Raw genomic sequence first — 22,795 nt, forward strand, 5'->3', positions numbered from 1 at the left:
ATGTATTTACTTCTTTTCTGTACACTTCACCCTTCGTCCAACCTCATAAACGTTTGCGGGAATTTACTCTTACACGTCTGTTGACTGTTGTCCTGATAACATTGTAGAAATGTTCAAAATGCCTCGCGTATTCGCAAATGTCGAGTATGCAGATATGCTGGTACGTTCACGGTTTCTGCGACGGTAGTGCTACCGCTGCTGTTGAAGAGTACCGTCGACGCTTTCCTACACGCAGAATTCCGAATCGTGTAGTGTTTCCCAAGGTTTTCGATACATTGCGTGAAAGTGGACCGCTTCCCAGTGTTCGTGTTTCATCTGAACGAGGACGTCAACAAAATGTGCTCTATCTCGGAAACAGTGGGGAATGGGACGTACATCGTATGAACATTTTTGCTTAAAATGACCGATACTATCACCTTCCAGAATATTGTCCTCTCCTCCTGGAACACCCTGCATACATAAGTAAAATAAATAACCACATTGTACCTTACATTGAACATATCGAGCGTAGTATTTTATAGTGTTTTTAGAAGAGAAAATACAAAAATCAATGCCGAACCGTTCAGTGTACAGGTGCGTTCGCTTTGGGCACTCACGCGCTGAACGTATCCATTCCATCTTTCTTCGACATGTGACGAACGACAAAGATAAAGTTGGAACGCAGTCTTACAATTAGTCAAGTACAAGTAATAAAAAAATATAGAACTCTCGAAGCTGTTGATATTTCGAAGTATTTCTTTTATATGAAATTACATACTCTCTAAATGTCAATCAGTGCACGGGGAGAATTGTCTCGTAAAATTTATCCTGAAAATCATACGATCGTGGGACAACGTGACATTTTCAAGAACTCTGCGAGAGTTTTTCGAAACCTTACCATACGTATTTTACTAGTAGAATGCAGGACAAAATAAAAAAAACTCATTTCTTTCTATTAAAATTGATTCTGAAAATCGTGCGATCGTGGGACAACGTGGCACTTTGAAGAACTAATCACTCTTATGATGGAAAAACATGGGCAACTGTTTGACATTCTTAAACAATTTGCATTTTATGGTGGATTACTTTTTCTACGTTCTATAACATGTATTAGAAATATTTTACACGACAAGATATCTCTATTCCACGACGTAAATTTTATATAATTTTCTCCTTTGATTTCGCCTCACCCGCCGGACACTTCCGGGGGGGGATTTAATTGCCGCTGTAATGTCAGGATGCTAGGAGATGAGGGAGATTTACAGCCGCCATCCTCTCCAGAAAATTGTACGTTTAGTTGGCAAGCCGGCCAATTGTGCGAAACTCGCTTCGATTGATTTCTGCTGGCCGTCAGCTTGAGTCTGCTCAAGCTGTCGACCCTGATATTTTTCGTGGACCGCGCCAACCTTTTTCGGATCGTTCTTAATAATATCCGAGTATTGAAAGTACATTCATTAGCAGGCTTCTCTGATTCAACATGGAGTTTGTCCTTCCAAAGACTCAGTTACTGTCCCGCGGCGAGAAAACTCTCTCTTCCACGAATGTTTGTTGCGATAGTTCAGGAGATCAGGACAATTCCTTTTTACCACTCTTATAACAGAAAAAATGAACAACCGTTTGACATTATCAAACTATTTGTATTTTACGGTGGATTATTTTTTCTACGTTCTGTAACATGTATTAGAACTGTTTTATGAGAAAATCATACCGATATCTTTATTCCAAGACTGTAAAAAGTTTGTCATTTGACATTGTTAAATTCGAAGTCAATTTGACGGTGTCGGTGTCGATTCGACATCGACCGACGGGTCATTTCTCGCTGGGTTACTATACATTGTACAATTACACTGGTAAAATTTCAGAAAACTCTCATAAAGTTGTTCGAAATGCCATGTTGTCCCACGATCACACGATTTTTCAGGGTAAATTTTAAGAGAAAATTCTCTCCGTGTATACGCAAGTTCTAAGACTTCTCGAAAACCGTTTTAATAACATGGCGCGCGAGATGGAGAAAATCTTTTTATTACGTACGGTACACTCGCGTGGATTGAGAAATAGCTGTGTACGCGGTTTACACGTGATTCTATCGAAACCCGGAGAGGCCCATTTTTCTTTCTCCTTCTCGGATTTCCACCCTCTTCCTTCGAGTCTCCCTTCCTCGCTCCGAAAGTTCTCACGGAACACCTGTTGGGCGTCACTGCTGATGCTAATCTCAATTAGTATTTATCGCCGGGGTGGCGACAGCGGACGATCGCGTGTCTCTAATATCGTCGAAATAAACGCGCGCGCCTGCCTCTCGCCGTCGCGTCTCCGGGGCGGGACGCATTTCCGTGAAATTGTCTTCTTTCCTGTTGCGCCAATAATATAACTTCGGTTTAACAGCGCGCGATAACCGTGTACGCGCGGCACCGCCGTCACGGGAGAGAAACGGACGGGACGAGCCGGGCGGATCTCGTCCGATAAAAATCTCGGATCGCCGCATCGATTTCCGGCGTGTACAATTCACCCGAGTTTCGAGTTTCTGGAAAGAGAGAAATGCTTTTTGCATTCTTTACTTCCTCGGTCCCGAAGGGTCCTCGCGTCACGTCGTGTAAATCGGTTAACCCTTTGACGCATGGTGGTGACCCACGTTACCACCTCAACTTCGTTACTTTTCGGCCACTTAAGGGGATGCTGGAGCGAGTCTGCACCTTTGCACCTTTTGCACTTAAAACTGTCTGTTTTGTAGTAACATTTGTGTAATATACAAGTTAAATGGCTTACGTGTACAGATCGAAAGCGGCTTGCTATTCCGGCTAAATTAAAGAACAATATGGCATCACTGAAACTATTGTAAGTTTGTAAGTTTACTAAAAAAATAATAGTGAGCAACACACACACACACATACTACATGTACTGTATGTTGCTCACTACTATTTTTTATTAAACTTACAAACTTAGTTTCAGTGATGCTATACTGTTCTTTAATTTAGCCGGAATAGTTGAATTACAGTTGAATCATGCAATCTTTTTAAGTTTTGAATTCCGCCCTCTTGAATCCGCCATGTTGAATTAGGAAAATCTGAAAACGGATTCGTAATCAGCGACCCCCAAAACGCTTGTATCCAAAGTTTCACAAAAAATGGTTGAATAGAAAAACGTATGCTTCAAAGGGTTAACAGCCCTTTTCAAGCGTCGTCGCTTTGAGAACCGGTCCCGTCCGATGTGTGCAAACGTTTTAATACGCGATCGGCTCTTAGAAGGCGGCGGAGTTTTCGGGCTAGCCAAGAGAGACGGGCGTATACGCGGGCCCCGAGGAATCACTATGCGCCTCGTTGTTGCTCCCCCGCATTCTCGGATTCGACCAATTTCTACCCGATTTCATACGATGGCAGATTACCTCGGAAACGCGTGTTTAAAAACGCCTCAAAGTTTTACATAAATGGGCCTTATTCACGTGGCAGCGCCGCGATCGGAACCCTTTCCTCGCCCTCGCGAGCGCCTCGCTCGATCCTCCGTACAAGATTCGCGGCTAATTGGCTGCAGCCACGAAGACAACGGCGCCGTTGTGCATTAAACAAGTTTAGTAAGCCAACGCGCCTTTTTTTCCCCTCTTAAGTAGGTAAACGCCGGCGTTGCGCATATCGCACTCGTAACGCGCGCGACACGACTCCGGCACGAGTCATAATTGCCCGCACGAATAGTCGGATTGCTTTTGCACCACTTCCGAATTCGTTCGACTATTAAGGCCCGTGTCCACGCGTGCTGGAACTCGGTCCAAGTTTCGAGAAATGTGCAGCTAATCAACTTGCAGCTATTCCATAAAAGTAAGTGAGGAAACTAGAACTTGGACCGAGTTCTAGCATCGTGGACACACACCTCCATGAAAAAAGATATGTGTTATATAATTTGCATATATATACATATCTTTATATACAGTTGTATATACAGGGTGAGTTTTTTAGCTTGAGACTGCAAAATATCTGGAAAAATAAGCATTGTACGGAAAAATGTTACAAATGAACGCTCAATATTTTCGAGGGGGCAATTTCGTCCCGCAAAAGTTAGTAGCCGCCTACCGCCCCCCCCCCCTGGAGGTGGGGCAGGGGGTAACTTTGAAATCTTAAATGGAAACCCCTATTGTTTGTTACGCTATTTTATTCTACTAATTAACGTGAACAACTTTTGTCTGAAACATTTTTTTATTTGCCTAATACTTTTCGAGATATTCAAGAGAAAATTGATAACTTTTTCAATATTTAGCCTATGATATCTCGATAACTGTTTGTCGGAGGGAAAAGTAGTACAGGACTTTTTTTACTTGATTTGGTCTCAGGAATATGGTGCTGCAATAGTGCTCAAATTATGGAAAATTTTTGCGCATTGTAGCATCCACAAAATTTACATACCCAAAAATTTTCAATAATTAGAGCACTATTGAATGAGATCGCGAGAGACGAAGAACATTCCGATGCCTCAGATGTGGCGAACGCAGCTATCGGCGATTATTGTCCCGTTGAATCGATCGTATGTTACACTAAATTGAAATTGAACGGACTAACGAAGGAAAGTGTGCAAGCCGTGAAGAAATTGGCTTCCAGAAGCAAGTTACTTTCGAACAGAAATTCGCGTGTCAATAGAACACTGACGGTGCACGATCGGTTAATATGAATCGAGTTCGAGGGTGTTGGACGAGGGAAGAGGCGAACCAGCGCTCTCGTCCTCCGGTTCGGCTGCGATCGATCGGGTCGGCCGTCTTTGCAGTCACGCGATTTGTCGCACTCGTGCTCGCGCGATACGCGCAGGGATTTCTCTAAAATCGTGGCAGAGTCCGTTCGTGTCTCTCCTGCTTCTTTGAGAAAGGCTGCACCGCACCGAAGAGAGGATCGTGTATATTTAGACGAGCTGCAGACACAAAACGACTTACCACCACCTCCGCGACGCGGACGGCTTCTTCGTTTCTCCTCTTCTTCGTTCTCTCCCTGAGCTCATTCCTTCTACCCTCTCTCCGTCCCTCTCTCTCTCTCCTCTCTCTCTCTCTCTCTCTCTCCCTCTCCCCTTCCCATCTCCCTCTCGGACGCACTTGTACGAGATCTTGTACGGCTAATGCTAATTCAATGTCTCTACAAAGTAAATACCGAGTACCGGTTTGAAAATATCGCCTTCTTTCCTAGCGGGGCGATTTAGGGCGATCGCCAATCAAGATATCGCCTTCTATCGCACGATCGACGCTCGATTCGCGCTGAGCCCGTTAGGAGCCGACCGGACAAGGCACGGCAGGATGCACAAAATAGCGCGTATTGCCATTATCCTCGGATGACGTGGGTGCGGTTCGCGCTTTATACGTTTCCTTGTAGCGGACAGCCTTGCCTTACCGCGCCAACCTTGCCGAACAATCGAGGGGCAGGAGACAGCGCACGAAAGGCAATTGAAAGCCTGGGCGAATTCATTACGAGACAGCGCTAAAATGAAACGTGCGCCGTGACACACGCGCCATGTCCTTTCCTTTGCTCCGGGGGGAAAGTAAGCCGGGGGAAAATTAATCGGTCGGCCGAGGACAAAGATATCTCTAGCGGCTATAGACGCGACGCATTAACGAGCGGGGCCCGAGGAAACTTCAAAGTAGAACTCGCCTTCGTCTACGCGAGCGCAAGTATGACATAGTGCTCCGGCATCTTTTTGTCTCCATACGCTCGCTAGGTCGACACACGTAAGAGAGGCCTGAGGAGCGATCGCGAGGGACGGAGGGGAGCGAGGGGCGAGAAAAAGGGAGGAGAGACCTTTCGCTCGGTGGACTTGATGAATCTAAAATTACAAAGGCGTTTATTTGTCGGTTTGCTCTTTTACGCTGCGTGCACCCAAGGTCACCAGACGCAACGAAACAAGATTCCTCGTTACGTATGTGCGGCGTACGGCCGCGCGTACGTATGGATATGAGTTTGACGTGTATTCGCCGTCCCGTTCGTGCGTATGGCACCGCATTAAGGCGCTTTCTTTTTGTATCCTTTCGCCGCGCCTTCTTTCACCGCAAACTACCACCGGCCATCGTGGCGGAGTCTCGCCAACCCTTTGTAAAAAGCGGCGTTATTTTCCGACCCGGCCGCGCGCGTGTAAAATTTATATCTCAACGGCGCTGCCTTGATAACAAATTAATTGGAGATGTCGGTACGGAGCTCGCGATTCATTTTACGATGAAAAAACATCTCGCGTCGCTGTGCATTTTGTAGGCGGATTTGGTGAATGAACGAAACGGCCGGTTACCGATGTTGCGCGCGAGCTGTCGGCTCTCGGGCCCGCGAGTCAAGGTTTCACTTTCTTCCGCGCCGCATCCGAGGTCCGAGCCACGTCTGATTTTGGTGAATGGCGAGACCCTGACTCGCCGATTCCCACCTTGATTCGGTTTGTCGTTATAATCGCGGATAAACGAAATTGCAAAATGCATCTCTGAAAATGCCTACACGAGGGGTAAACCGCTGAGGGCATCGTGGGCCTTGCCGGGGCATTACGAAGAATCGAAAGCCGCAGGTCGATTGGCTACCCATTTCCCGGAACTAGAACTTGGACCAGGTCCTAGGCATCGTGGCCACAGGCCTTTAAGTCGTACTGCTCAAGCTTGTCCGCGCGTTTAGGCCTTAATCGCTTAATCGGTTGCCGTTAATGTCGCTTTACACTTCCACTTATGTCGTTAGTTAGGTACTTATTTACTAAGTCTAAGATCCGCGAGAGTCGACGTCCGTCGATATCGGTCCGTATCATTCGTATCGCGCGTATCGCGTTCGTATCGCGTTCGTATCGTCTCGCTCGTGAATCCGAGTTGGTTTTATTAGCGGAGACGTGCGTGCGCTCTCTCTCTCTCTCTCTCTCTCCCCCCCTCTCTCTCCTACATAGAAGAGGAAGAGAGAGTCTTGCCTAACGCTTTAGAGTTGTCCCAGAGGGTTTAATAAATAAAGATTCTTAAGATTCTCTCTCTCTCTCTCGGGTTTTCCTCCGTTTCTCTTTTTTTTCCCCTCTCATCCGTTCCCTTTCGCGCGCCGCGGGCCGCGCGCGACTCGTCCTGATTTTACGAGCCGTCGTCTCGATTTATCCCTCGCGCTTCCTCGCGCGAGATAAGATGCAGCGTATCGCGGGATCGCGCCGCGTTGCTCAACGTTTCGCCGACCCGCTGAAATAATATTGCGCGTTACGTTTCTCGCGGATGAGTTTAGTCTGGACGGCTGCTCGAGAACGTTACTCTGGCGCCGCTCTATATATAGTATAAACCCTCGTCCCCGGATCAATCATTTAAACATTTCGCATCTTCCTCGTTATTACGGGGATTTCGTTGCGCGAGTGGAAAAGTTTCGCCTTCCTTCACCATCGGCGGTAACGTACCCCTCCCACTTTCGTGGGGCTCGCGCGGTACGCGCGTGACGGATCTCGAGCGATTAATGAGTCGCGGAGTCATTGGAGCGGAGTGATTTCGCGGAACGGCACGAACCGGCATAATCACCGCAAAATCTTCTAATTTACGTCATTACCGCGGCAGCGCCGCGCAATTACTGTTGACGGCGCATCGTCAAAATCTGTCGGGTGCCCCCCACGAGCGAAACGGCGGTTCGCGATTGGTCGTCCGTTATCTATCATCTGCCGCGGGAGTGTTGGAATCATCATCGCGTAAATAGGCTTCCTCGGAAATTTACTTTAAGCAGACGAGAGCACGCCGGGGTTCTCGAACTTGGTTAAATAGAGGGTTGGGCTCGCGCCGCGTCGCGCCGCGTCGCGCCGCGCCGCGCCGCGCCGCGCCGGCAAGTGCACGCGCGGACGACAAACACCAGCCTCTTGGTCGAGGTGCCAAACGCAGCGTCGGCGCGCACGCGTCTATTACAATGCCGATTGTTATCTCGAATACGCATTGATAGCGAAAAGAAAAGAGAACCGCGTACCGGCCTCGAGATACATATGGCGGTATTCATAGTGTCGGATCAGCTTTAGATGCTCCGCAGCAACTGGAAATGTCCCATACAGCATCTTTAGATAAAGACCCGAGTCGAAATTTTGGCCCTGTGTTGAACCTTTAATTCTATTATACAGTAGGACAGTAAGAGATCGAACTGCAAGTACAAAATTTACTCCTACTTTAAAACTGACAGTGTCGGAAATTTCTACTTTTGCCAATTTAGCCAATTCAAGTAGGTCCTTTTAAACAGGAGCTAAAGTAAATTTTGAGAATTAAAGATTCAAGGGAGGAGTAAAAAGTATTATGTCCTCAAAGTACGTCATTGCTGGTCTACGTAGGCGTAAATTATCCTTAAAAGTGTTAAAACAGTACAAAAATTTCGACGGTCTTGAATATAAGACCCGGCTACGAATACCGGCCGCAGATTCTTGCCGAGTAGCCAGTGATGCCGGCAGGTGAAAAATGGCCGTGTGTCGACTCCGTTTCGCGTTTCTGCTAAGTACTTTAGCGTTCATTAGCTCAATTTGAGTTTTTTTGCGCATCGGAGATTTTTCTATTGAAATACACCCGAGACACCCGCCCCTCTTTCTCCCCGCGCTGACGCACCGCGCAAAGAGTAAGCGATTTCGATTGGTATCCTTGAAGCGGAACCGGCAAAGACCTTTTCCTTATTCTCGGTGGCGATCGATCGTCGCTCCGATAAACCGAACTGACTCGCTCCGCGGCGAGGCGTTGATGTATTATTTATCGTCCGTACTTGCCGCGCGTCCATTCTCGCATTACCAAGCCGGGAGAAGGAAAAGTAGGTGTACGTCATCGGCCGACGATCATCCATTTCTTATTATTTGACGGCTGTGGCGACTACGTAATGGGCGCGGTGTGTTTTCCGCCGGAGCGCATTTGCGTGCGGCCGCGCGAATCACGCCCCGGGGAAGACCGCGACGTGCCTTTGTAAGTCGGTACCCGGAACGTTTGCGTACCGATCATTTTTATTCCCGGGAATCTCTCGCCGCCTTCGGCGGATGTATTTCTGTCAATTACGCGCGTTGACGATCGGTACCGTCTCGCTACCGCGGCCGCTGAATCAGCCGGTCTTATACTTGGCTCGCGAGAAAATCGACACGTGCCAGCCGTGAAATTTGGGAGTAATACGAATGAGCCACTTGCCGACGTAACAGAGGTGTATTCGTCAGACGATTTTGATTTAAGCCAAGCTCGCGCTCTGGCATAATCCCAATGCAGTTAACTCAATTACTCTTTTTCGCGCGCGCGCGCGCGCGAGAGAGAATCTTTATTAAACGCTCTGGGACAAGTCTACAGCGTTCGATTCTCTTTTTCTCTCAGAGAGAGAGAGAGAGAGAGAGAGAGAGAGAGAGAATCTTTATTTATTAAATGCTCTGGGACAAATCTAAAGCGTTAGACAAGACTCTCCCCCTTTCTCTTCTACGTAGGAGAGAGAGAATCTTTAGAATCTTTATTTATTAAACGCTCTAGGACATGTCTAAAGCGTTAGACAATACTACATAGAAGAGAGAGAGAGAGAGAGAGAGAGAGAGAGGGGGGAGGAGATATAAATTATTACTAAATAGAAAAAGGAGCGAGTTTCATTCTGCCGAGAAGAGTCCGAGTTGAGCCGTGGCTTACAATTAGTCCTTCGTTCGTCACGAGGAACATCATCGAACGTCCAATTACACGTTCCAATTCTCGAGAACGCGCATCCTATTCTAAGTTTTCTACGCGGTACGTCGCATCGCGCTCTCGATCGGTCTGAGAAATAAAAAAGAAGCAGGAGAAAGAGACTTTATTTACCGGGCCGATTGAATATCTCGCGCCGAAAGAACGTCATTGCCTTTAATGTAGGTCTTACCTGATATTTCGTCTGGGGTCGGCGTATTTACATATCGCGCGCGTACCCACGTGCGTACACGTACTCCATGTCCGTGTCGCAGATACGCCGCCGCCGTCGCCCTCGTCGTCGTCGTCGCCGCCGCCGTCGCTTATCAGCGCGGCCGTCGCACGACCGACGGAGGGATTGGCCGAAAGGCTTGGCGAACATGAATGCATCGCATTACGCGTGCACTGACTTAAGCCGCGGGCGCAAGGTCGGCATTTCTGAGCCGCGCGTGACATCACGTCGGTGTACGGACGACAATATACCTGTATCGGCGGGGATGAACGTGCGTGTCGAACGGTCTACATACGCGCAAATATGTGTATCGAAGAGCGTCACCGGCAGAATTAAATTAGGCAACGAGGAATAACTGACCGACGAAGAACCTTTTTTGTTTTTTTCGTACGCAAGAATCGTTTCGCGTAGCCTTTGGACGCTGCACACGATCCGGTTTGTCAAGTTGTTCTCTTACGTCACAATTTTGAGAAATTATAACGCTCGTCATATCGGCTCCGCCATTTTGAATTTATCAACTTTGACATCGGATCACTCGGCGATCTGAAAAACTCTCAAGTTTGAATAATATATTTTCTAGATTCTTAACGGTTTATGTAAGTCGTAACCTTGACGTAATAGATTCTACATTAATCATCAATGTTTTTACAATCGACACAACGAATTCCTTTTAAGGACTGAAAGTCTTAACGGTATACTTAATTTTGATTGCAATAAGACCACTGCACTGACGAAAAAATATTTTAAAAGTAAATATTAAAATTTTTCATTTCAATAAAAATATCAAATTTCAAGTAAATCTGTGTATCATATTAAATAAATTAACTTCAATCATTACATTTTCTACGTTCAAATAAAGATTTCATGAGGTATAGAATACTTTTACTAAATGAAGTAAATTGTTTTTGTTAAATGAGAAATCCAACTTTCTCCGCTGTGAAAATTACATCTTAGTAAACACTTTATAGGATAAAAATAAAAATTTTTTAGTTTAAAATTATCTAGTCTTTGATATTTAATAAATAGTTAAATTAAAGAAATGTATGCATTTCAATTTGTTTATTATTCTTTCAACAAGCTATTAGGAGCCACCTAATGAATCATCTTCTTGAGTAAAGTAATATTTATTTTATTAAGATATTTTTTTATCAGTGTGCAACAGGTCGTATATCGTAGTTGCGACATGCCGAAATATCATTTGATGTCGCGGCGAAAAGGATCGAGAAAATAGGCTGCCCCGAAACCGATTCGCGAGACGCTTCGCGCGAGGATATTTAGAAGCAAACAACCTCCCCCTCTCGACCTCTTTCCGAACCCCCTTCCGATCGTACACGAGATGCGCGACGGGGAGGGAAATGAAATTCTATAACGCAAAAATTCGGGTCGACCCGCGCAGAGGGAGAGGGGAGGAAAATAAAATGTACTGTTGAGCGATGTGTCCGCGTGGTCGGGTCGCCCACGTGAATCTGTGCGCCGACAGGTATCGGGTGCGCGGCGGTTCACGCATACATAAACAATCGGACGGTACCGCGGCGCGTCGCCTACGTGTCCGCGCCCGTCCGCTTTTAGCGGAGACGCTAAAACGTCCCCGTAAAGCTTATTCTACAATGGACGCAGAACGCAAGACGCTAAGCCGCAACGGAAAAAGTCGCAGTCAAGTATATGAGAAGATTGGCCGATTTCTCGCGTTGCGGCTTACCGTCTTGCCTTTAAACGTTCTCCGTAGAGCTTATTCCACAATGAACGCAGAACTCAAGACGCTAAACCGCAACGCGAGAAATCGCAGTCAAATATGAGAAGAATGATGATTGGCCGATTTCTCGCGTTGCGACTTACTGCTAGCGTTTCGCGTCCGCTCCAGAATAACCTTAAAGCCTTGTGTCCACGAACCAAGAACTGTGTCCAAGTTGTGCAGCTCCGAGGAATGTGTGGCCAATCGACCTGCATCTTTTATGGAAAAGCTGCAAGTTCATTGGCTGCACATTTCTCGGAACTAGAACTTGGACAGAGTTCTTGGACCGTGGGCACAAGGCTTTGAGAGTCGGCGCGGCGCGAAGACGCGGTGGTGGCCGCTCGAGAAAGTGGCGCTCGTTCGGCCGGTACGTCTCACGGAGGTAAGGGCCCCCCGTCGCATCTCTCTTGCGCGGTCCAGACCGAGCCGCTTCACGGTCACGCGCGGCCGTTACGTAAGGCGTCACATCCGTGACGCGGACGATGCACGTGACGTACGATACGCGCTCGGACACCTCCGGGACGCTAGCGTAATTATAGAGCGCTCCGCGCGCAGGTATCGCTCTCTCTCGCGCGCGCGCGCGCGTCGATTATACCGTCCCCGACGAAAGTCTCCCTCCGTAAGCGCGAAATTAAATTTATCGCTGGTTGCATTACCGCGATGTGCCAAGTGCCATTAACGAGGATCATCCTCTAGGTCTAGATGATCAGACCTGCTCCTGGCAGAGAATCGACGTGTCAACAACGCGCCTTCGATCGGCTGTGACCGCGCGCGATCGAGCCGGGGCCGCGTTTGTTTTCGTCGCGCTCTCGCGTCTCTCCTCCCGAGTCCCGACGGGTGACCGTCTTATGCACGCCCCGCGTCACGATGTCACGATGCAAACGAGCGGGCGAGCGAACGAACGAGCGAACGAACGATGCTAAAGGTGATGTGAAACTCGAGACGGAGCGGGTAGATGCCGAAAGGCAGAGCGAGAGGCGGGGCGCGGGGAGGCGAGAGGTACGAGCGGATAGACGTCACGTTCGTAAATCTATCCGAGAAGGATGCAGAAGTGCGATCGCTGCGGTGGAGGGGGGGGAGAGGGTGGAAGAGCGAAAAACGAAAGGTGTAGCACGTGTTTGCCATTCGCTTAACCGCCTCCTTAGCGGATTACGGGGCCCGGTGCATTCCGTTGCGCGCGCGCGCGCGCGCTCCTTTTCCACGCTCGCATTATTTATATTAGCGAGCGAAGACGTACTCATGGCACCGCATAGCGCGAACTCCACGTTTTATTTTCTCCCCCCTCTGGACCCCCGTCGGGAAGTCGGGCCGCGATTTTAAGCGCGGCGTCCCCGCGAGCTCGAGGGCGAGAGAAGTCGAGAGAAGCGATCGTCGGTTTAATGTCGTCGACGGACCGCGGTCGTTATCATTATCGGCGAGTGTCGCTCGAGGGCACCGGACGCCGTGGATTACGAATGCGAGCAACTGCAACGTCTATATCTCGAGCACGGCACCTAACGGACACTCTCGCCCAAACGACGTCTGAAAGTGCTTTATTCGGTCCCGCCGGCCCCTCCGCGGTTAGAATTCACGTTTCCTCGCTGGACGAGCGACACGCGGTATCGCGCGCGTGTACAAAGGGGAGAAATTTATTTCGTCCCGTTGGCAAGAGCATACGTACGCGCGCGAGAGATGAGTTGCGAGTACGTCGCGGAGCGTCGTTTATTAATTCCCCAACCCAAACACCGTGCGTCAAGTCGCGATTATTCGTATACAAAGTCGCGATAATAACGATCGCAGTAAGTGGCCGCACTTGTGTCGGGGAGAACTCGATTTATATTAACACGCGTGTGCACACGCGGAGAAGCGTGTCGCGTCGCGCGAGAAAGCCACCCCGGGTGGCGCGGGAGAAACGCGGGCGAAGAGAGAGAGAGAGAGAGAGAGAGAGAGAGAGAGAGAGAGAGAGAGAGAGAGAGAGAGCCGAAGGAGCCGTTGCTATTGGGAAGGGAGACAGGGAGATAGAGGGAAAGAGAGAAAAAAAACGAGGAGAGACCTAATACGCTTCACCTTACCGCGCTATGCCGCGTGACTCGCATATTTTCGATGCGGTAGCTTGTGTCGTGGCTCTCTCGGACTCCTAGTTACTTAGGGCCGCGACTTTGCGCTTAGAACGACTTAGCGCGCGCAGTGCAATGACCTCGTGCAAAACGGGCCTCTCTCCATTTCCCTTTCTCTAACTCGCACATGACCGAGTTCTCTCTCTCTCTCTCTCTCTCTCTGTTATCTGTAACATCTTTCTATATACTATCTTTTTGCATATTCCATACATTTTCCTATGTTCTATTCTTTTGTTATTATACAATTTGTTATTATACAAATTTTCATTCTCACTCGCAATTATTGTTCTGCGCAGCATTGTGTCCAGAGCTTTTAATAAGTAAAGATTCTAATTCTCTCTCTCTCTCTCTCTCTCTCTCTCTCGCACTCCTTCCCTTTGCAAGCTTTTGAGTACCTTAATGATTTCCGATACCGAAAATTTCGCTAATGTAGTTTTTTCACAACGTCCTCTCTCCGCTCTCCCTAGGGATGCGCAAACTGCTGGAATAGGAATCAGTTCTAATCGAATCGAGTGAGATCAGGTTCGATTCGAATTTGAAAATTGCGAATCTAAGTAGATGGTACGAATATGAATATTGTCAATTTTATAAAATTTTATTTACCGTCAATAAGGAAAACAGTACGGTCGTGTTAATAGCTATATTCAGTGGGTGTACACGGTGCTGTAACCGCTCACTGAGCGACTAACAGTGAGTAACGTTAGAACGTGGTTAAGTTTTATAATAAATCAAAGAGTATTAATAATAAAATTAATTATGTTATTTTATTTTAATCAATATTACCACGTAAAAAATATTCTCTCATTGTCTGCGCGTTAAAATTCAGTCCAATATACCATAACTATATTAATTAAAAATTACATTTGAACGGTTCGCTTCCCTTCGATTCGGATGAAAGTTTGTCGATTTAATTCGATTTGGACTCGATGAAGGAAATTCGACTCGACATAAAAAATCCTTGATTCGTCACCTCCTATTTTTCTTTCCCTCATGCATACACGCACACACACACCCGCGCGCGTGCGCGCACGCACAGGTATCCACACAGTAAATACTTAGCTTTTCACTTGATTTATAGGAATTAAAAGGACGAAGGTTGTCAATATAATATAAGAAACAAATCGACTTTTCCTTTCGTTTACACAACATCAAGAGCGAGATACGTCTCGTGTAAGAGTGCCTCTATAAAAATCAATCCCGATGCCGATCCGCGCCAATCTCGGATTGACCGTAGAGCCGCCGGATTAAGAAAAAAACAAAAGTCGGCGTTACAGTCGCCTCGCAAAAATAAGGACGCCTTGAGATGCACGCGCGCGCGCGCGCGCGCGTAACACAGACGCAAGCGATTCTCATCGCGTTATTTTCGGGCGTCCCCACGCCCGTGTTTATTTTTACGCGGAAAGGAAAGGACGATAATTATATCGCGGCGGAAGATAATTACACTGCTAATAGCCCTCTCTTACCTCCTCCGTCTGGCGTACGGATGACGAGCCCCGGGGGGATGGGGGGGGGATATCGGCTGAGAAAGACGATCGATATTGTTATCGATTTAATGAAGCGTATTATTACGTGTTTTGCTACTGGTTATCGCCAGCTTGTTGTAGGAGATAACGGACTCGTCTTTATCTCTCCTCTCTCTCGCTTTGGGATTTACGTCTCGCGCTGTAAAACCAATCCGGCAATCGGGATTCGGTGCGGCAGGCCGCGTGGAGAGACAGACAGACAGACAGAGAGAATCAGAATCATCATTTATTAAACGCTCTGGGACTTATTGTTGCCTCCCCTTTCCCCCCTCTAAAATGTAATGACAATGTGACAAATTATATCATGACAATTTATCGTAACTAGTATTCGTAGAACAGAAAAGAACTTGCATAATACAGTATAGCGAAAGAAAGAAAATAGAAATAAACGTACGCAAGATTGATAGAATACAATAATTGTACAAAATATAATAAATAGTTTAGGAAGGAATCACCGGGAAAAACAAGGCAAAGATAGAGAGAAAGGGAGAGACCCCCGTCCGCTTTGCCTGCGCCGACCGCCGTCGACCAGCTGGTTGCACACGGTGCGTCCGTAATGCGCAAACAAGAGCCCCGAGTTTCGCATCGAGGATGAATGACGCGTCGCGTCGCTCGCCGCGTCGTCTCGCACACGACACGGTGGTTTACGAAGTGGTTTGAATGAACGCGCGACGCATATTACCGATGAATGCGAATGAATATGCGTGCGGATCAACGTAATACATACATACCGAGCGCGTTACGTTATACGCGCATCGAATTGCGTCTCATTCGTCGATGATGGCAACGGAAGTGCGTCAGCGTGGGTCGAGCCGCGTGTTTTACACCTAAAATATATCTTTCCCTCCTCCCCCCGATGACACTTTCATAATGTCGCGCGAAATACAAGCTCGCAGCGATCGATGAGATGACGAAACCGCAAATCGGATAAGATGATATTTATGTTTATGCTATTATATGTCGCTAATGTTATTAGACCGTAGTAGAACTCTAGTAGGTCCACTCTCTGTCGGCCCCTTCGATCTTTGCGGTCCCCGATCACATGGTACTCCGCCATGTCCAAATCCAGCAGCGGGCGCACAGTAAAAAAAATAAAAGAAACGGAATACGAATTCACAATTTAATAAAATTTACAAGGAACGGCTGTCTACGTCCTGCCTTAGACTCTCGCATTGGCCATTCATGTTTGTTGTTTAGAAAATAAAATGTTGAGCTAACATTTTTCACACGACCCAAAAAGTCCACTCTAAATCTTACGTTAAAGTAACGTTCATCGTGCGTGTACTCGTCAAACTACCGCAACATACAACTTTATTCTCTCATTGGCTGGACATTTTTCACACGACCCAAAAAGTCCACTCTAAATTTTCCGTTAAAGTAACGTTCATCGTGCGTGTACTCGTCAAACTACCGCACATACAACTTTACTCTCTCATTGGCTGGACCAACAAAGTGTCGGACGCGCAGAAGGGATCGAACGCAAAACGAAGCAAATGACGGAGTGGACCTGCTAGTTATGCTATAGTTATACTATGATCAGACGATAGCACGCTACTGATGATGTTTCTCTCTCCTCCTTTCAGAATGCATGTTCGGCAAGCAGATTCGCGAGCTGGGCACGACATGGTTTGCGGACCTGGGACCGCCCTTCGGGGTCATGTATTGCATCAAATGCGAATGCATTCCGGTACGTGCGTCTTTTTTTATTCCTTATTAAAAAGAGAGGGAAGAAACACCCTCGCTACAGGGGCTCCGTATTAAGAATGTGTCGCGTGTCGCGCGTGTAGCGTTCGGCGCGCACGTAGCGTTTAGTAAACAATCAGTACCGGCATTCATTAACATACGTGAATAGAGAGCGACGCGCGAATCGCGCCCTCTCCTTCGCCTTCGGATTTATTGTCAAGAGACACGCCGTAATCACGTACCAGGTACTTATTACCTCGCGTTCGCGGCGCCGTTATCTCCCCCTCCCCCCCTCCTTTTTAAGTCAGGTCGCATCGTTGTTTACCGAGACGTGGTGTGTCGCGTAAAAGGTATCTCGTAAAAACGGAGAGAGAGGGGACAAATTTCCATCGGGATAAACCTCAGACGCGGCGGCTCCGCGCTCACATTCTTGTAATTACATTCCCGCGCGCCGGTTCGTCGCGCGCGTCGCATATAATTCGGCATCTCGAGGGGGGAAGGGGAGGGCCTGGAAGTGCCACGGAGTCGACACGAGAGTGACGTTTGCCGGAAGTCGGTCCGCGAGGCGCGTGACGTGCGAAAAGGGCACTCGATAGCAGTCAACTCGCGCGTGCGTCACGAAATACGCACGGACAACATATTTATTCGAGATCGCGCAATAATCATTTATATTCCGATTGTACATGCGCGACTTCACCCCCCCCCCCTCCTCCCCCTTTCCTGCCCCGCGACAACGCAACGAGTCGCGGATGCGCAATACCGAATTCTTCCTTTTCGCCTCTGCACGCGGAGAACGATAATGCGATTGTTCGCCCGATGGTGTAATCGTATTGACATTCGCGTCGGGCAGGCGCTACGTCGCTTGTAAAAACAAGAAAACATTTGTCTCGCGCGCGCTCCGCGCGACCGTAGTGCGCCTCCTCGCGCAATTAGCTTCCGTCGCGCGGTGATTCATCGGCGTTCGCCGATTACTGCAAACTTTTCCCAGTCTTCTCTCTTTATAAAAGTAAAGTGTATGGTAAAATTTCGAAAAACTCATAAAGTTCTTCGAAATGCCACGTTGTCCCACGATTACATGGCTTTCGGGATAAATTTTAAGTGAAAATTCTCCCCGTGTATTTAGCCAAAAAGCGATCCGTACGGACGCTGTACAGATCATTTTGACTAGGAAATATTTCAAGAGATATTCAAGTCGATCCTTAAATACACGAATTAACTGTAAACAGGTCTTTGTATGCGCTTAGCGCGCGCGCGCGCGCGCTAGTGCAGGCGGTCGAATTCGCCGTATGTCTATTTTTTCGTTACATTCCTGAAAATTCCACGTACGAGCGCGCGCACTCCTACGTCAGGCTGAATCGAAAGGTATTCGGATCGAGTCTCGCGAGTGAACGTCCCGGTCGTTGTTGATCGCGAGCCCCCGAGTCCATCGTCCGAGCCGCCACGAGAATTTCGAGCGCGCCGAATCGTTAAATCTTAATGTGGCAATGTTACGGAATTTATGCGTGCACTAAGCGACGATAAAGCGCGCGATAAGTAATCGGTGTAAATGCTAATGAGACGCAATCTGATGAGTTTACCGAGAAGAGAAAATTAATTATACGGTCGCGCCACACGAGAGGGAGAGGTGTACGACGCCATTAAGGTCGTCATGTACGGTCGTATCATTAGAGCCCGCGGGGTTCTAATCTTTCTCGTAATGCGCGGCAATAACGGGAATGATTGTGAGCGAGGAGATAATATTTTTGACCGAGGCGATTCGGAGAGAGCGCGTCGATTCCGCTTCGAGCTTCGAGCTTAAATTTTGCCGGGGCGGCACCTCGATAAAGCGCGCGCGCGGGTGGGCGCGAGACGCTCTCGCGGGTTAAAATCCTTCTTTCTTCGAAGATATATTACGATCGACCGAAAAGATGGATGGGACGGAGACGGAAGAGAGGCGGGAGACGCCGCGGCGCGGCGGCGCGCTGTTATGTTCGGCTCGTGGATGAGGAGCGCGAGAGCGCGGCCTCTATTTTTAGACTTCGGAGGAATGACAGTCCCTCTTCAGTGTACACGAGGAGCTATTGATAGGTCGTGGTCTTGGTTGGTGGAAGAAGCAGACGCGTCGCGTGAATCACACGTCGCCGCGAGAGAGAAGAGGCCATGTCTCCTCACCTAAAGTCGTCGGGAGGCGATGTCGCGCCTCGTCGGACGTTGGACGCCCGTCCCCCGCTCGTCCCCGCGCGGAGGAGGGGAGGAAGCGTGTACCGATCGACACGCGGCGCGATCTCGAGGAGTAGCCTGTTAACGATCGGCTTTTTTGACAGTTTAATAAATCGCCCCGCTCCGACAGCGGGAGGTTTTATCGCGCGCCGCGACATCCCGAATTTTTGCTGGTAGCAGCCTCGGCCGCGCTGCCCCGGAACAATTCCAAGTCCGCGATCGCGAGATAATCCAGCTCTGCTCCCTTTCCTCTCGACGCGAGTCAATCGTGTCGAACGTGCGTCGTTTCACGCTTCAAGAATGCCGAGCGCACACGCGCGCGCGCGCGCGCCGCTCTATAAAACCACCGACTTAATTCTTCTCCGTAAACTGGAACCACGCGACTCGCGGCCGCACTTTTAGCAACTGCGTCGTTGCCTCCGCCTCGCGAACGTCCTTCTGTCGGCGACACACCGACGCACACATCCTACTTTATTTGCCCAACAAGACATGGCGGGACTGTTGCCTCACTTTTCAGCTCGAAGGTAGCAGTCTACACACACGGAATTTTCTCTTAAAATTTACCCCGAAAATCGTGTAATCGTGGGACAACGTGGCATTTTGAGAAACCTTGTGAGAGTTTTTACTAGTAAAATGTATGGTAACATGCCAAAAACTCATAAAGTTCTTCAAAATGCTATCTTGTCCCACGATCACACGATTCTCAGGATAAATTTTAAGAGAAAATTCTCTCCGTGTAGTAGTATTGTATATAGAAGTCTGTGGTCGGGGCGCGATCTCGAAAGCAACGCGAGCGAAGCGGAGATGAGGATGAAACGAGACGCATTTGAGCGAGAGGAGGCTTTCGAAAAATAATTTGCACGAGGGCGCGCGTCGCTCTTCTGCCTCGTCCATTCTGTCTCGAAAACAAAAGTAAATATAGTTTCGCTCTTATTTTCCTAGCGTTTGTCTCGCTTCTGCTTTCAGGTGCAAAAGAAACGGCGGATCATCGCGAGAGTTCAATGCCGCAACATCAAGAACGAATGCCCGAAAATCACGTGCGACGAACCAGTTTTACTTCCGGGTCGCTGCTGCAAATCCTGCCCCGGTGACTTCAGTAAGTCTCGCAGTTAGCGTAAATTATTATTTCTCACCTCGCCCGCCGCGATTATTTCCCGGTCGTCAAGTGCCGTGCGCGGAAACCGGTGAGATAAGCCCGAGATAAGATTTTTACGCGACCTACCCCGCGTACGTGCACTGCTGTTCATCAATGCCTGGACCTGCGCTTTTATCATATTATAATTTTTCCCATCTATACAAATCACCGAGTTTCAGGCTGTATGTACACATACCATAGTATAACCAGGTTTGGGAAGTAACTCGTTACTTGTAACGAAGTTACAGTTACAGTTACTTTTTTTGGTAACTAATTTAATTTCGTTACTTTCTCTTCATCTGTAACTGTAACTAAGTTACATTTTTTCGATAACTAATAACTAATTAGTAACTAATTTACTATTCATTACCTGGACATTTTAACAGAACAATAGTTAAAAGCCTATATTTTACAGTAAATCTTTTAAGCAGTTGGCGTCACTGTGCCTATATGGTTGCTATTACTAATATTATAGTGATAATTACTACAAAAATTATATTCCCGACGATAATTATTTTACTATGCAATTACGGTTTCAAATGCTACATATTTTTCTACCGGTGCGGGAATAAAGATTACGAAAATGTGAATCCTGGTAAAACTGAGGCCCAGAGGCATTAATGGATAGCAGCGCGCGTCCGTATTGTTCCCCCTCGATGTATATTATCGGGAAAGGAGTCGCGCGCTACGGCGCTCGGGTATCTCGGCTATGCGATTTTGCTCTATCCGCATTCTACTGCGGCTGAGGTGCGATACGCGCGGATCGGCCTCCGCGAGGGGAAATAGAATGCCAGAGCCGGCCGGCCCGGAGGAGCGGTGCGCTCTCGAAGAATTTGGCCCGTGCCGCCGCGCCGATGCGGTGAAAGTAGCGTACGTATCCCCGCGCGCTCTGATAAGCCTGCCAGATAAGGCTCGCGTGCTGCCGGGGCACCAGCGCCGACGGTAATGAGCGCGAATTGGCACGAAACCGCTCCGCTTCGAATAGCGATACTATCGCCTTTACGGTTTTGCGCACCTCGCATTTATCGCGCGCGGATAGATAGATTGTTTACTACGGAGGAAAATCGCAAATTGACCCGTTAAGCCTCCCCGCGCGCGCATTAGAACGACCCTTCTAATGCGCCGTACCGCGGTCGGCCGCCCCGTTCGCTCGCGTACTTTCGGCCATGTCGGTAACCAGGTATCCCCCTCCCGCCCCTCCTCGTCTGGAAATATGTGGGTGAGGAAAGAAGAAATCGGAGCGAATCGGTTTGCCGAGCGGCGAGGAGGGAAAGAGAGACGGATGTGAAAGAAAGAGAGAGAGAGAGAAAAAAAAGGAGCAGAGATTAGCGTGGGGAAGATTGGCCGATCGCGTTCTCTCGAGAGGGAACTCGAGTTCGTAATCGGTGGAAGAGGTGCGGGGGGCGGGAGGGGGACGGGGACGGACGCCACGGTTTAGCGCCATGGCGCCGGCTATATTACCGCATGGCGTCACTTCGATTAAGCCGTGCAATCTAAATGTAAATATTAGCATACGTAATGATCGGGCATAACGCGCGCGCGATTGGAATAAGAATAGACGGGGACGGACGCGGGACCGGCGGCTTGGGAGGGACAGAGACGGAAGATCGCGGCGGAGGAGGCGAGAATCCGCTCGGCGGAAGCGCGGGGAGAGATATGCGCGCCGATCTTTTTCGTCCCTCTCTCTCTCTCTCTCTCTCGCTCTCTTTTCCCTTCCTATTCCGTTTCATTTATTTTGCTTTATCTCGCGCCGTTTGCGCGCTCGCTCGGCCGATTCCGTTCCCGCCGCGCCCCGGCCGGGTCGATTCCGAGCGTCCGTAAACAGAGACGGGATCGTGATCGTTTCGTTAAATTTTTACGGCCGCTTATCGCGGCGGCTATTGGCGATGCAACGGGAGAGGCGCGCATATTATCAATTAGGTTAATATGACACTTTTGATAAAGCGCTCGTTGTCGCCGCAATTCCGCCGTCCGCGCCGCGACGGGATCGGCGGCGGCGGCGGCGGCGACGGAGCGGGTCATTTTTGATGATTGCACCGCTCTCGCGCCACTCCCGCGCGCCGGTCATTTATTCTCATAGAACGTTCGCGCATCAATATCGCGCGGGCATCGAGTTTATTTCTGCGCGCCTCGTCTACGCTCGTCATAATAATCATCGCCGTCGTGGCAGTTGTCGCCGCCGTCTGATAGGGGCTCGTTGCCCCCTGCTGATGAAAGGTGAAACCGGCCGCAATTAGCAACGCCTCGCCTTTTACGTTCCACGAGGAAACATAACTGCGACCCTTGAGCCCGTCGATTGGATCGTCGCATCGATTCTCATTCGGTTATCGCCGCTCCCCGTCTCGTCTCGGCCGTGACGCGCGGCCACGAAAGTCGGTCTCGGGGCTCCTCTCGACGACGCGAGAAGCAACTTGGAGATATCGTAGGCGTCTCGAGTCAGCAGGAGAAGGGTAAAACGAAACTTCCAAGCGGCTGTCTGGAAAAACGAGAGAGAGAGAGAGAAATTATTCTAGTAGATCACGAGAATACAGCTTCAAAGGCCTGCGTCCACGATGCTAGAACTTGGTCCAAGTTCTAGTTCCGAGAAACGCGTAGCCAGTCAAGTTGCAGCTTTTATGGAATAGCT

At 48.7% G+C, this 22,795-nt stretch overlaps 1 protein-coding gene across 1 annotated transcript in view; it reads left to right on the forward strand.

Moving 5' to 3' along the window:
- Positions 1-22,795, forward strand: part of LOC105567019 (dorsal-ventral patterning protein Sog) — a 34,813-nt gene that overhangs the window by 2,392 nt on the left and 9,626 nt on the right. The window contains exons 2-3 of the mRNA XM_012021519.1: positions 16,736-16,839; positions 20,001-20,130. Coding sequence (XP_011876909.1) covers positions 16,736-16,839; positions 20,001-20,130 — 234 coding nt within the window. The remainder of the gene's footprint in view (positions 1-16,735; positions 16,840-20,000; positions 20,131-22,795) is intronic.

The sequence above is a fragment of the Vollenhovia emeryi genome, unplaced genomic scaffold (genome assembly GCF_000949405.1).
Source record: "Vollenhovia emeryi isolate VEMERY1.0 unplaced genomic scaffold, V.emery_V1.0 DF939141.1, whole genome shotgun sequence".
Taxonomy (NCBI): Eukaryota; Metazoa; Arthropoda; class Insecta; order Hymenoptera; family Formicidae; genus Vollenhovia; species Vollenhovia emeryi.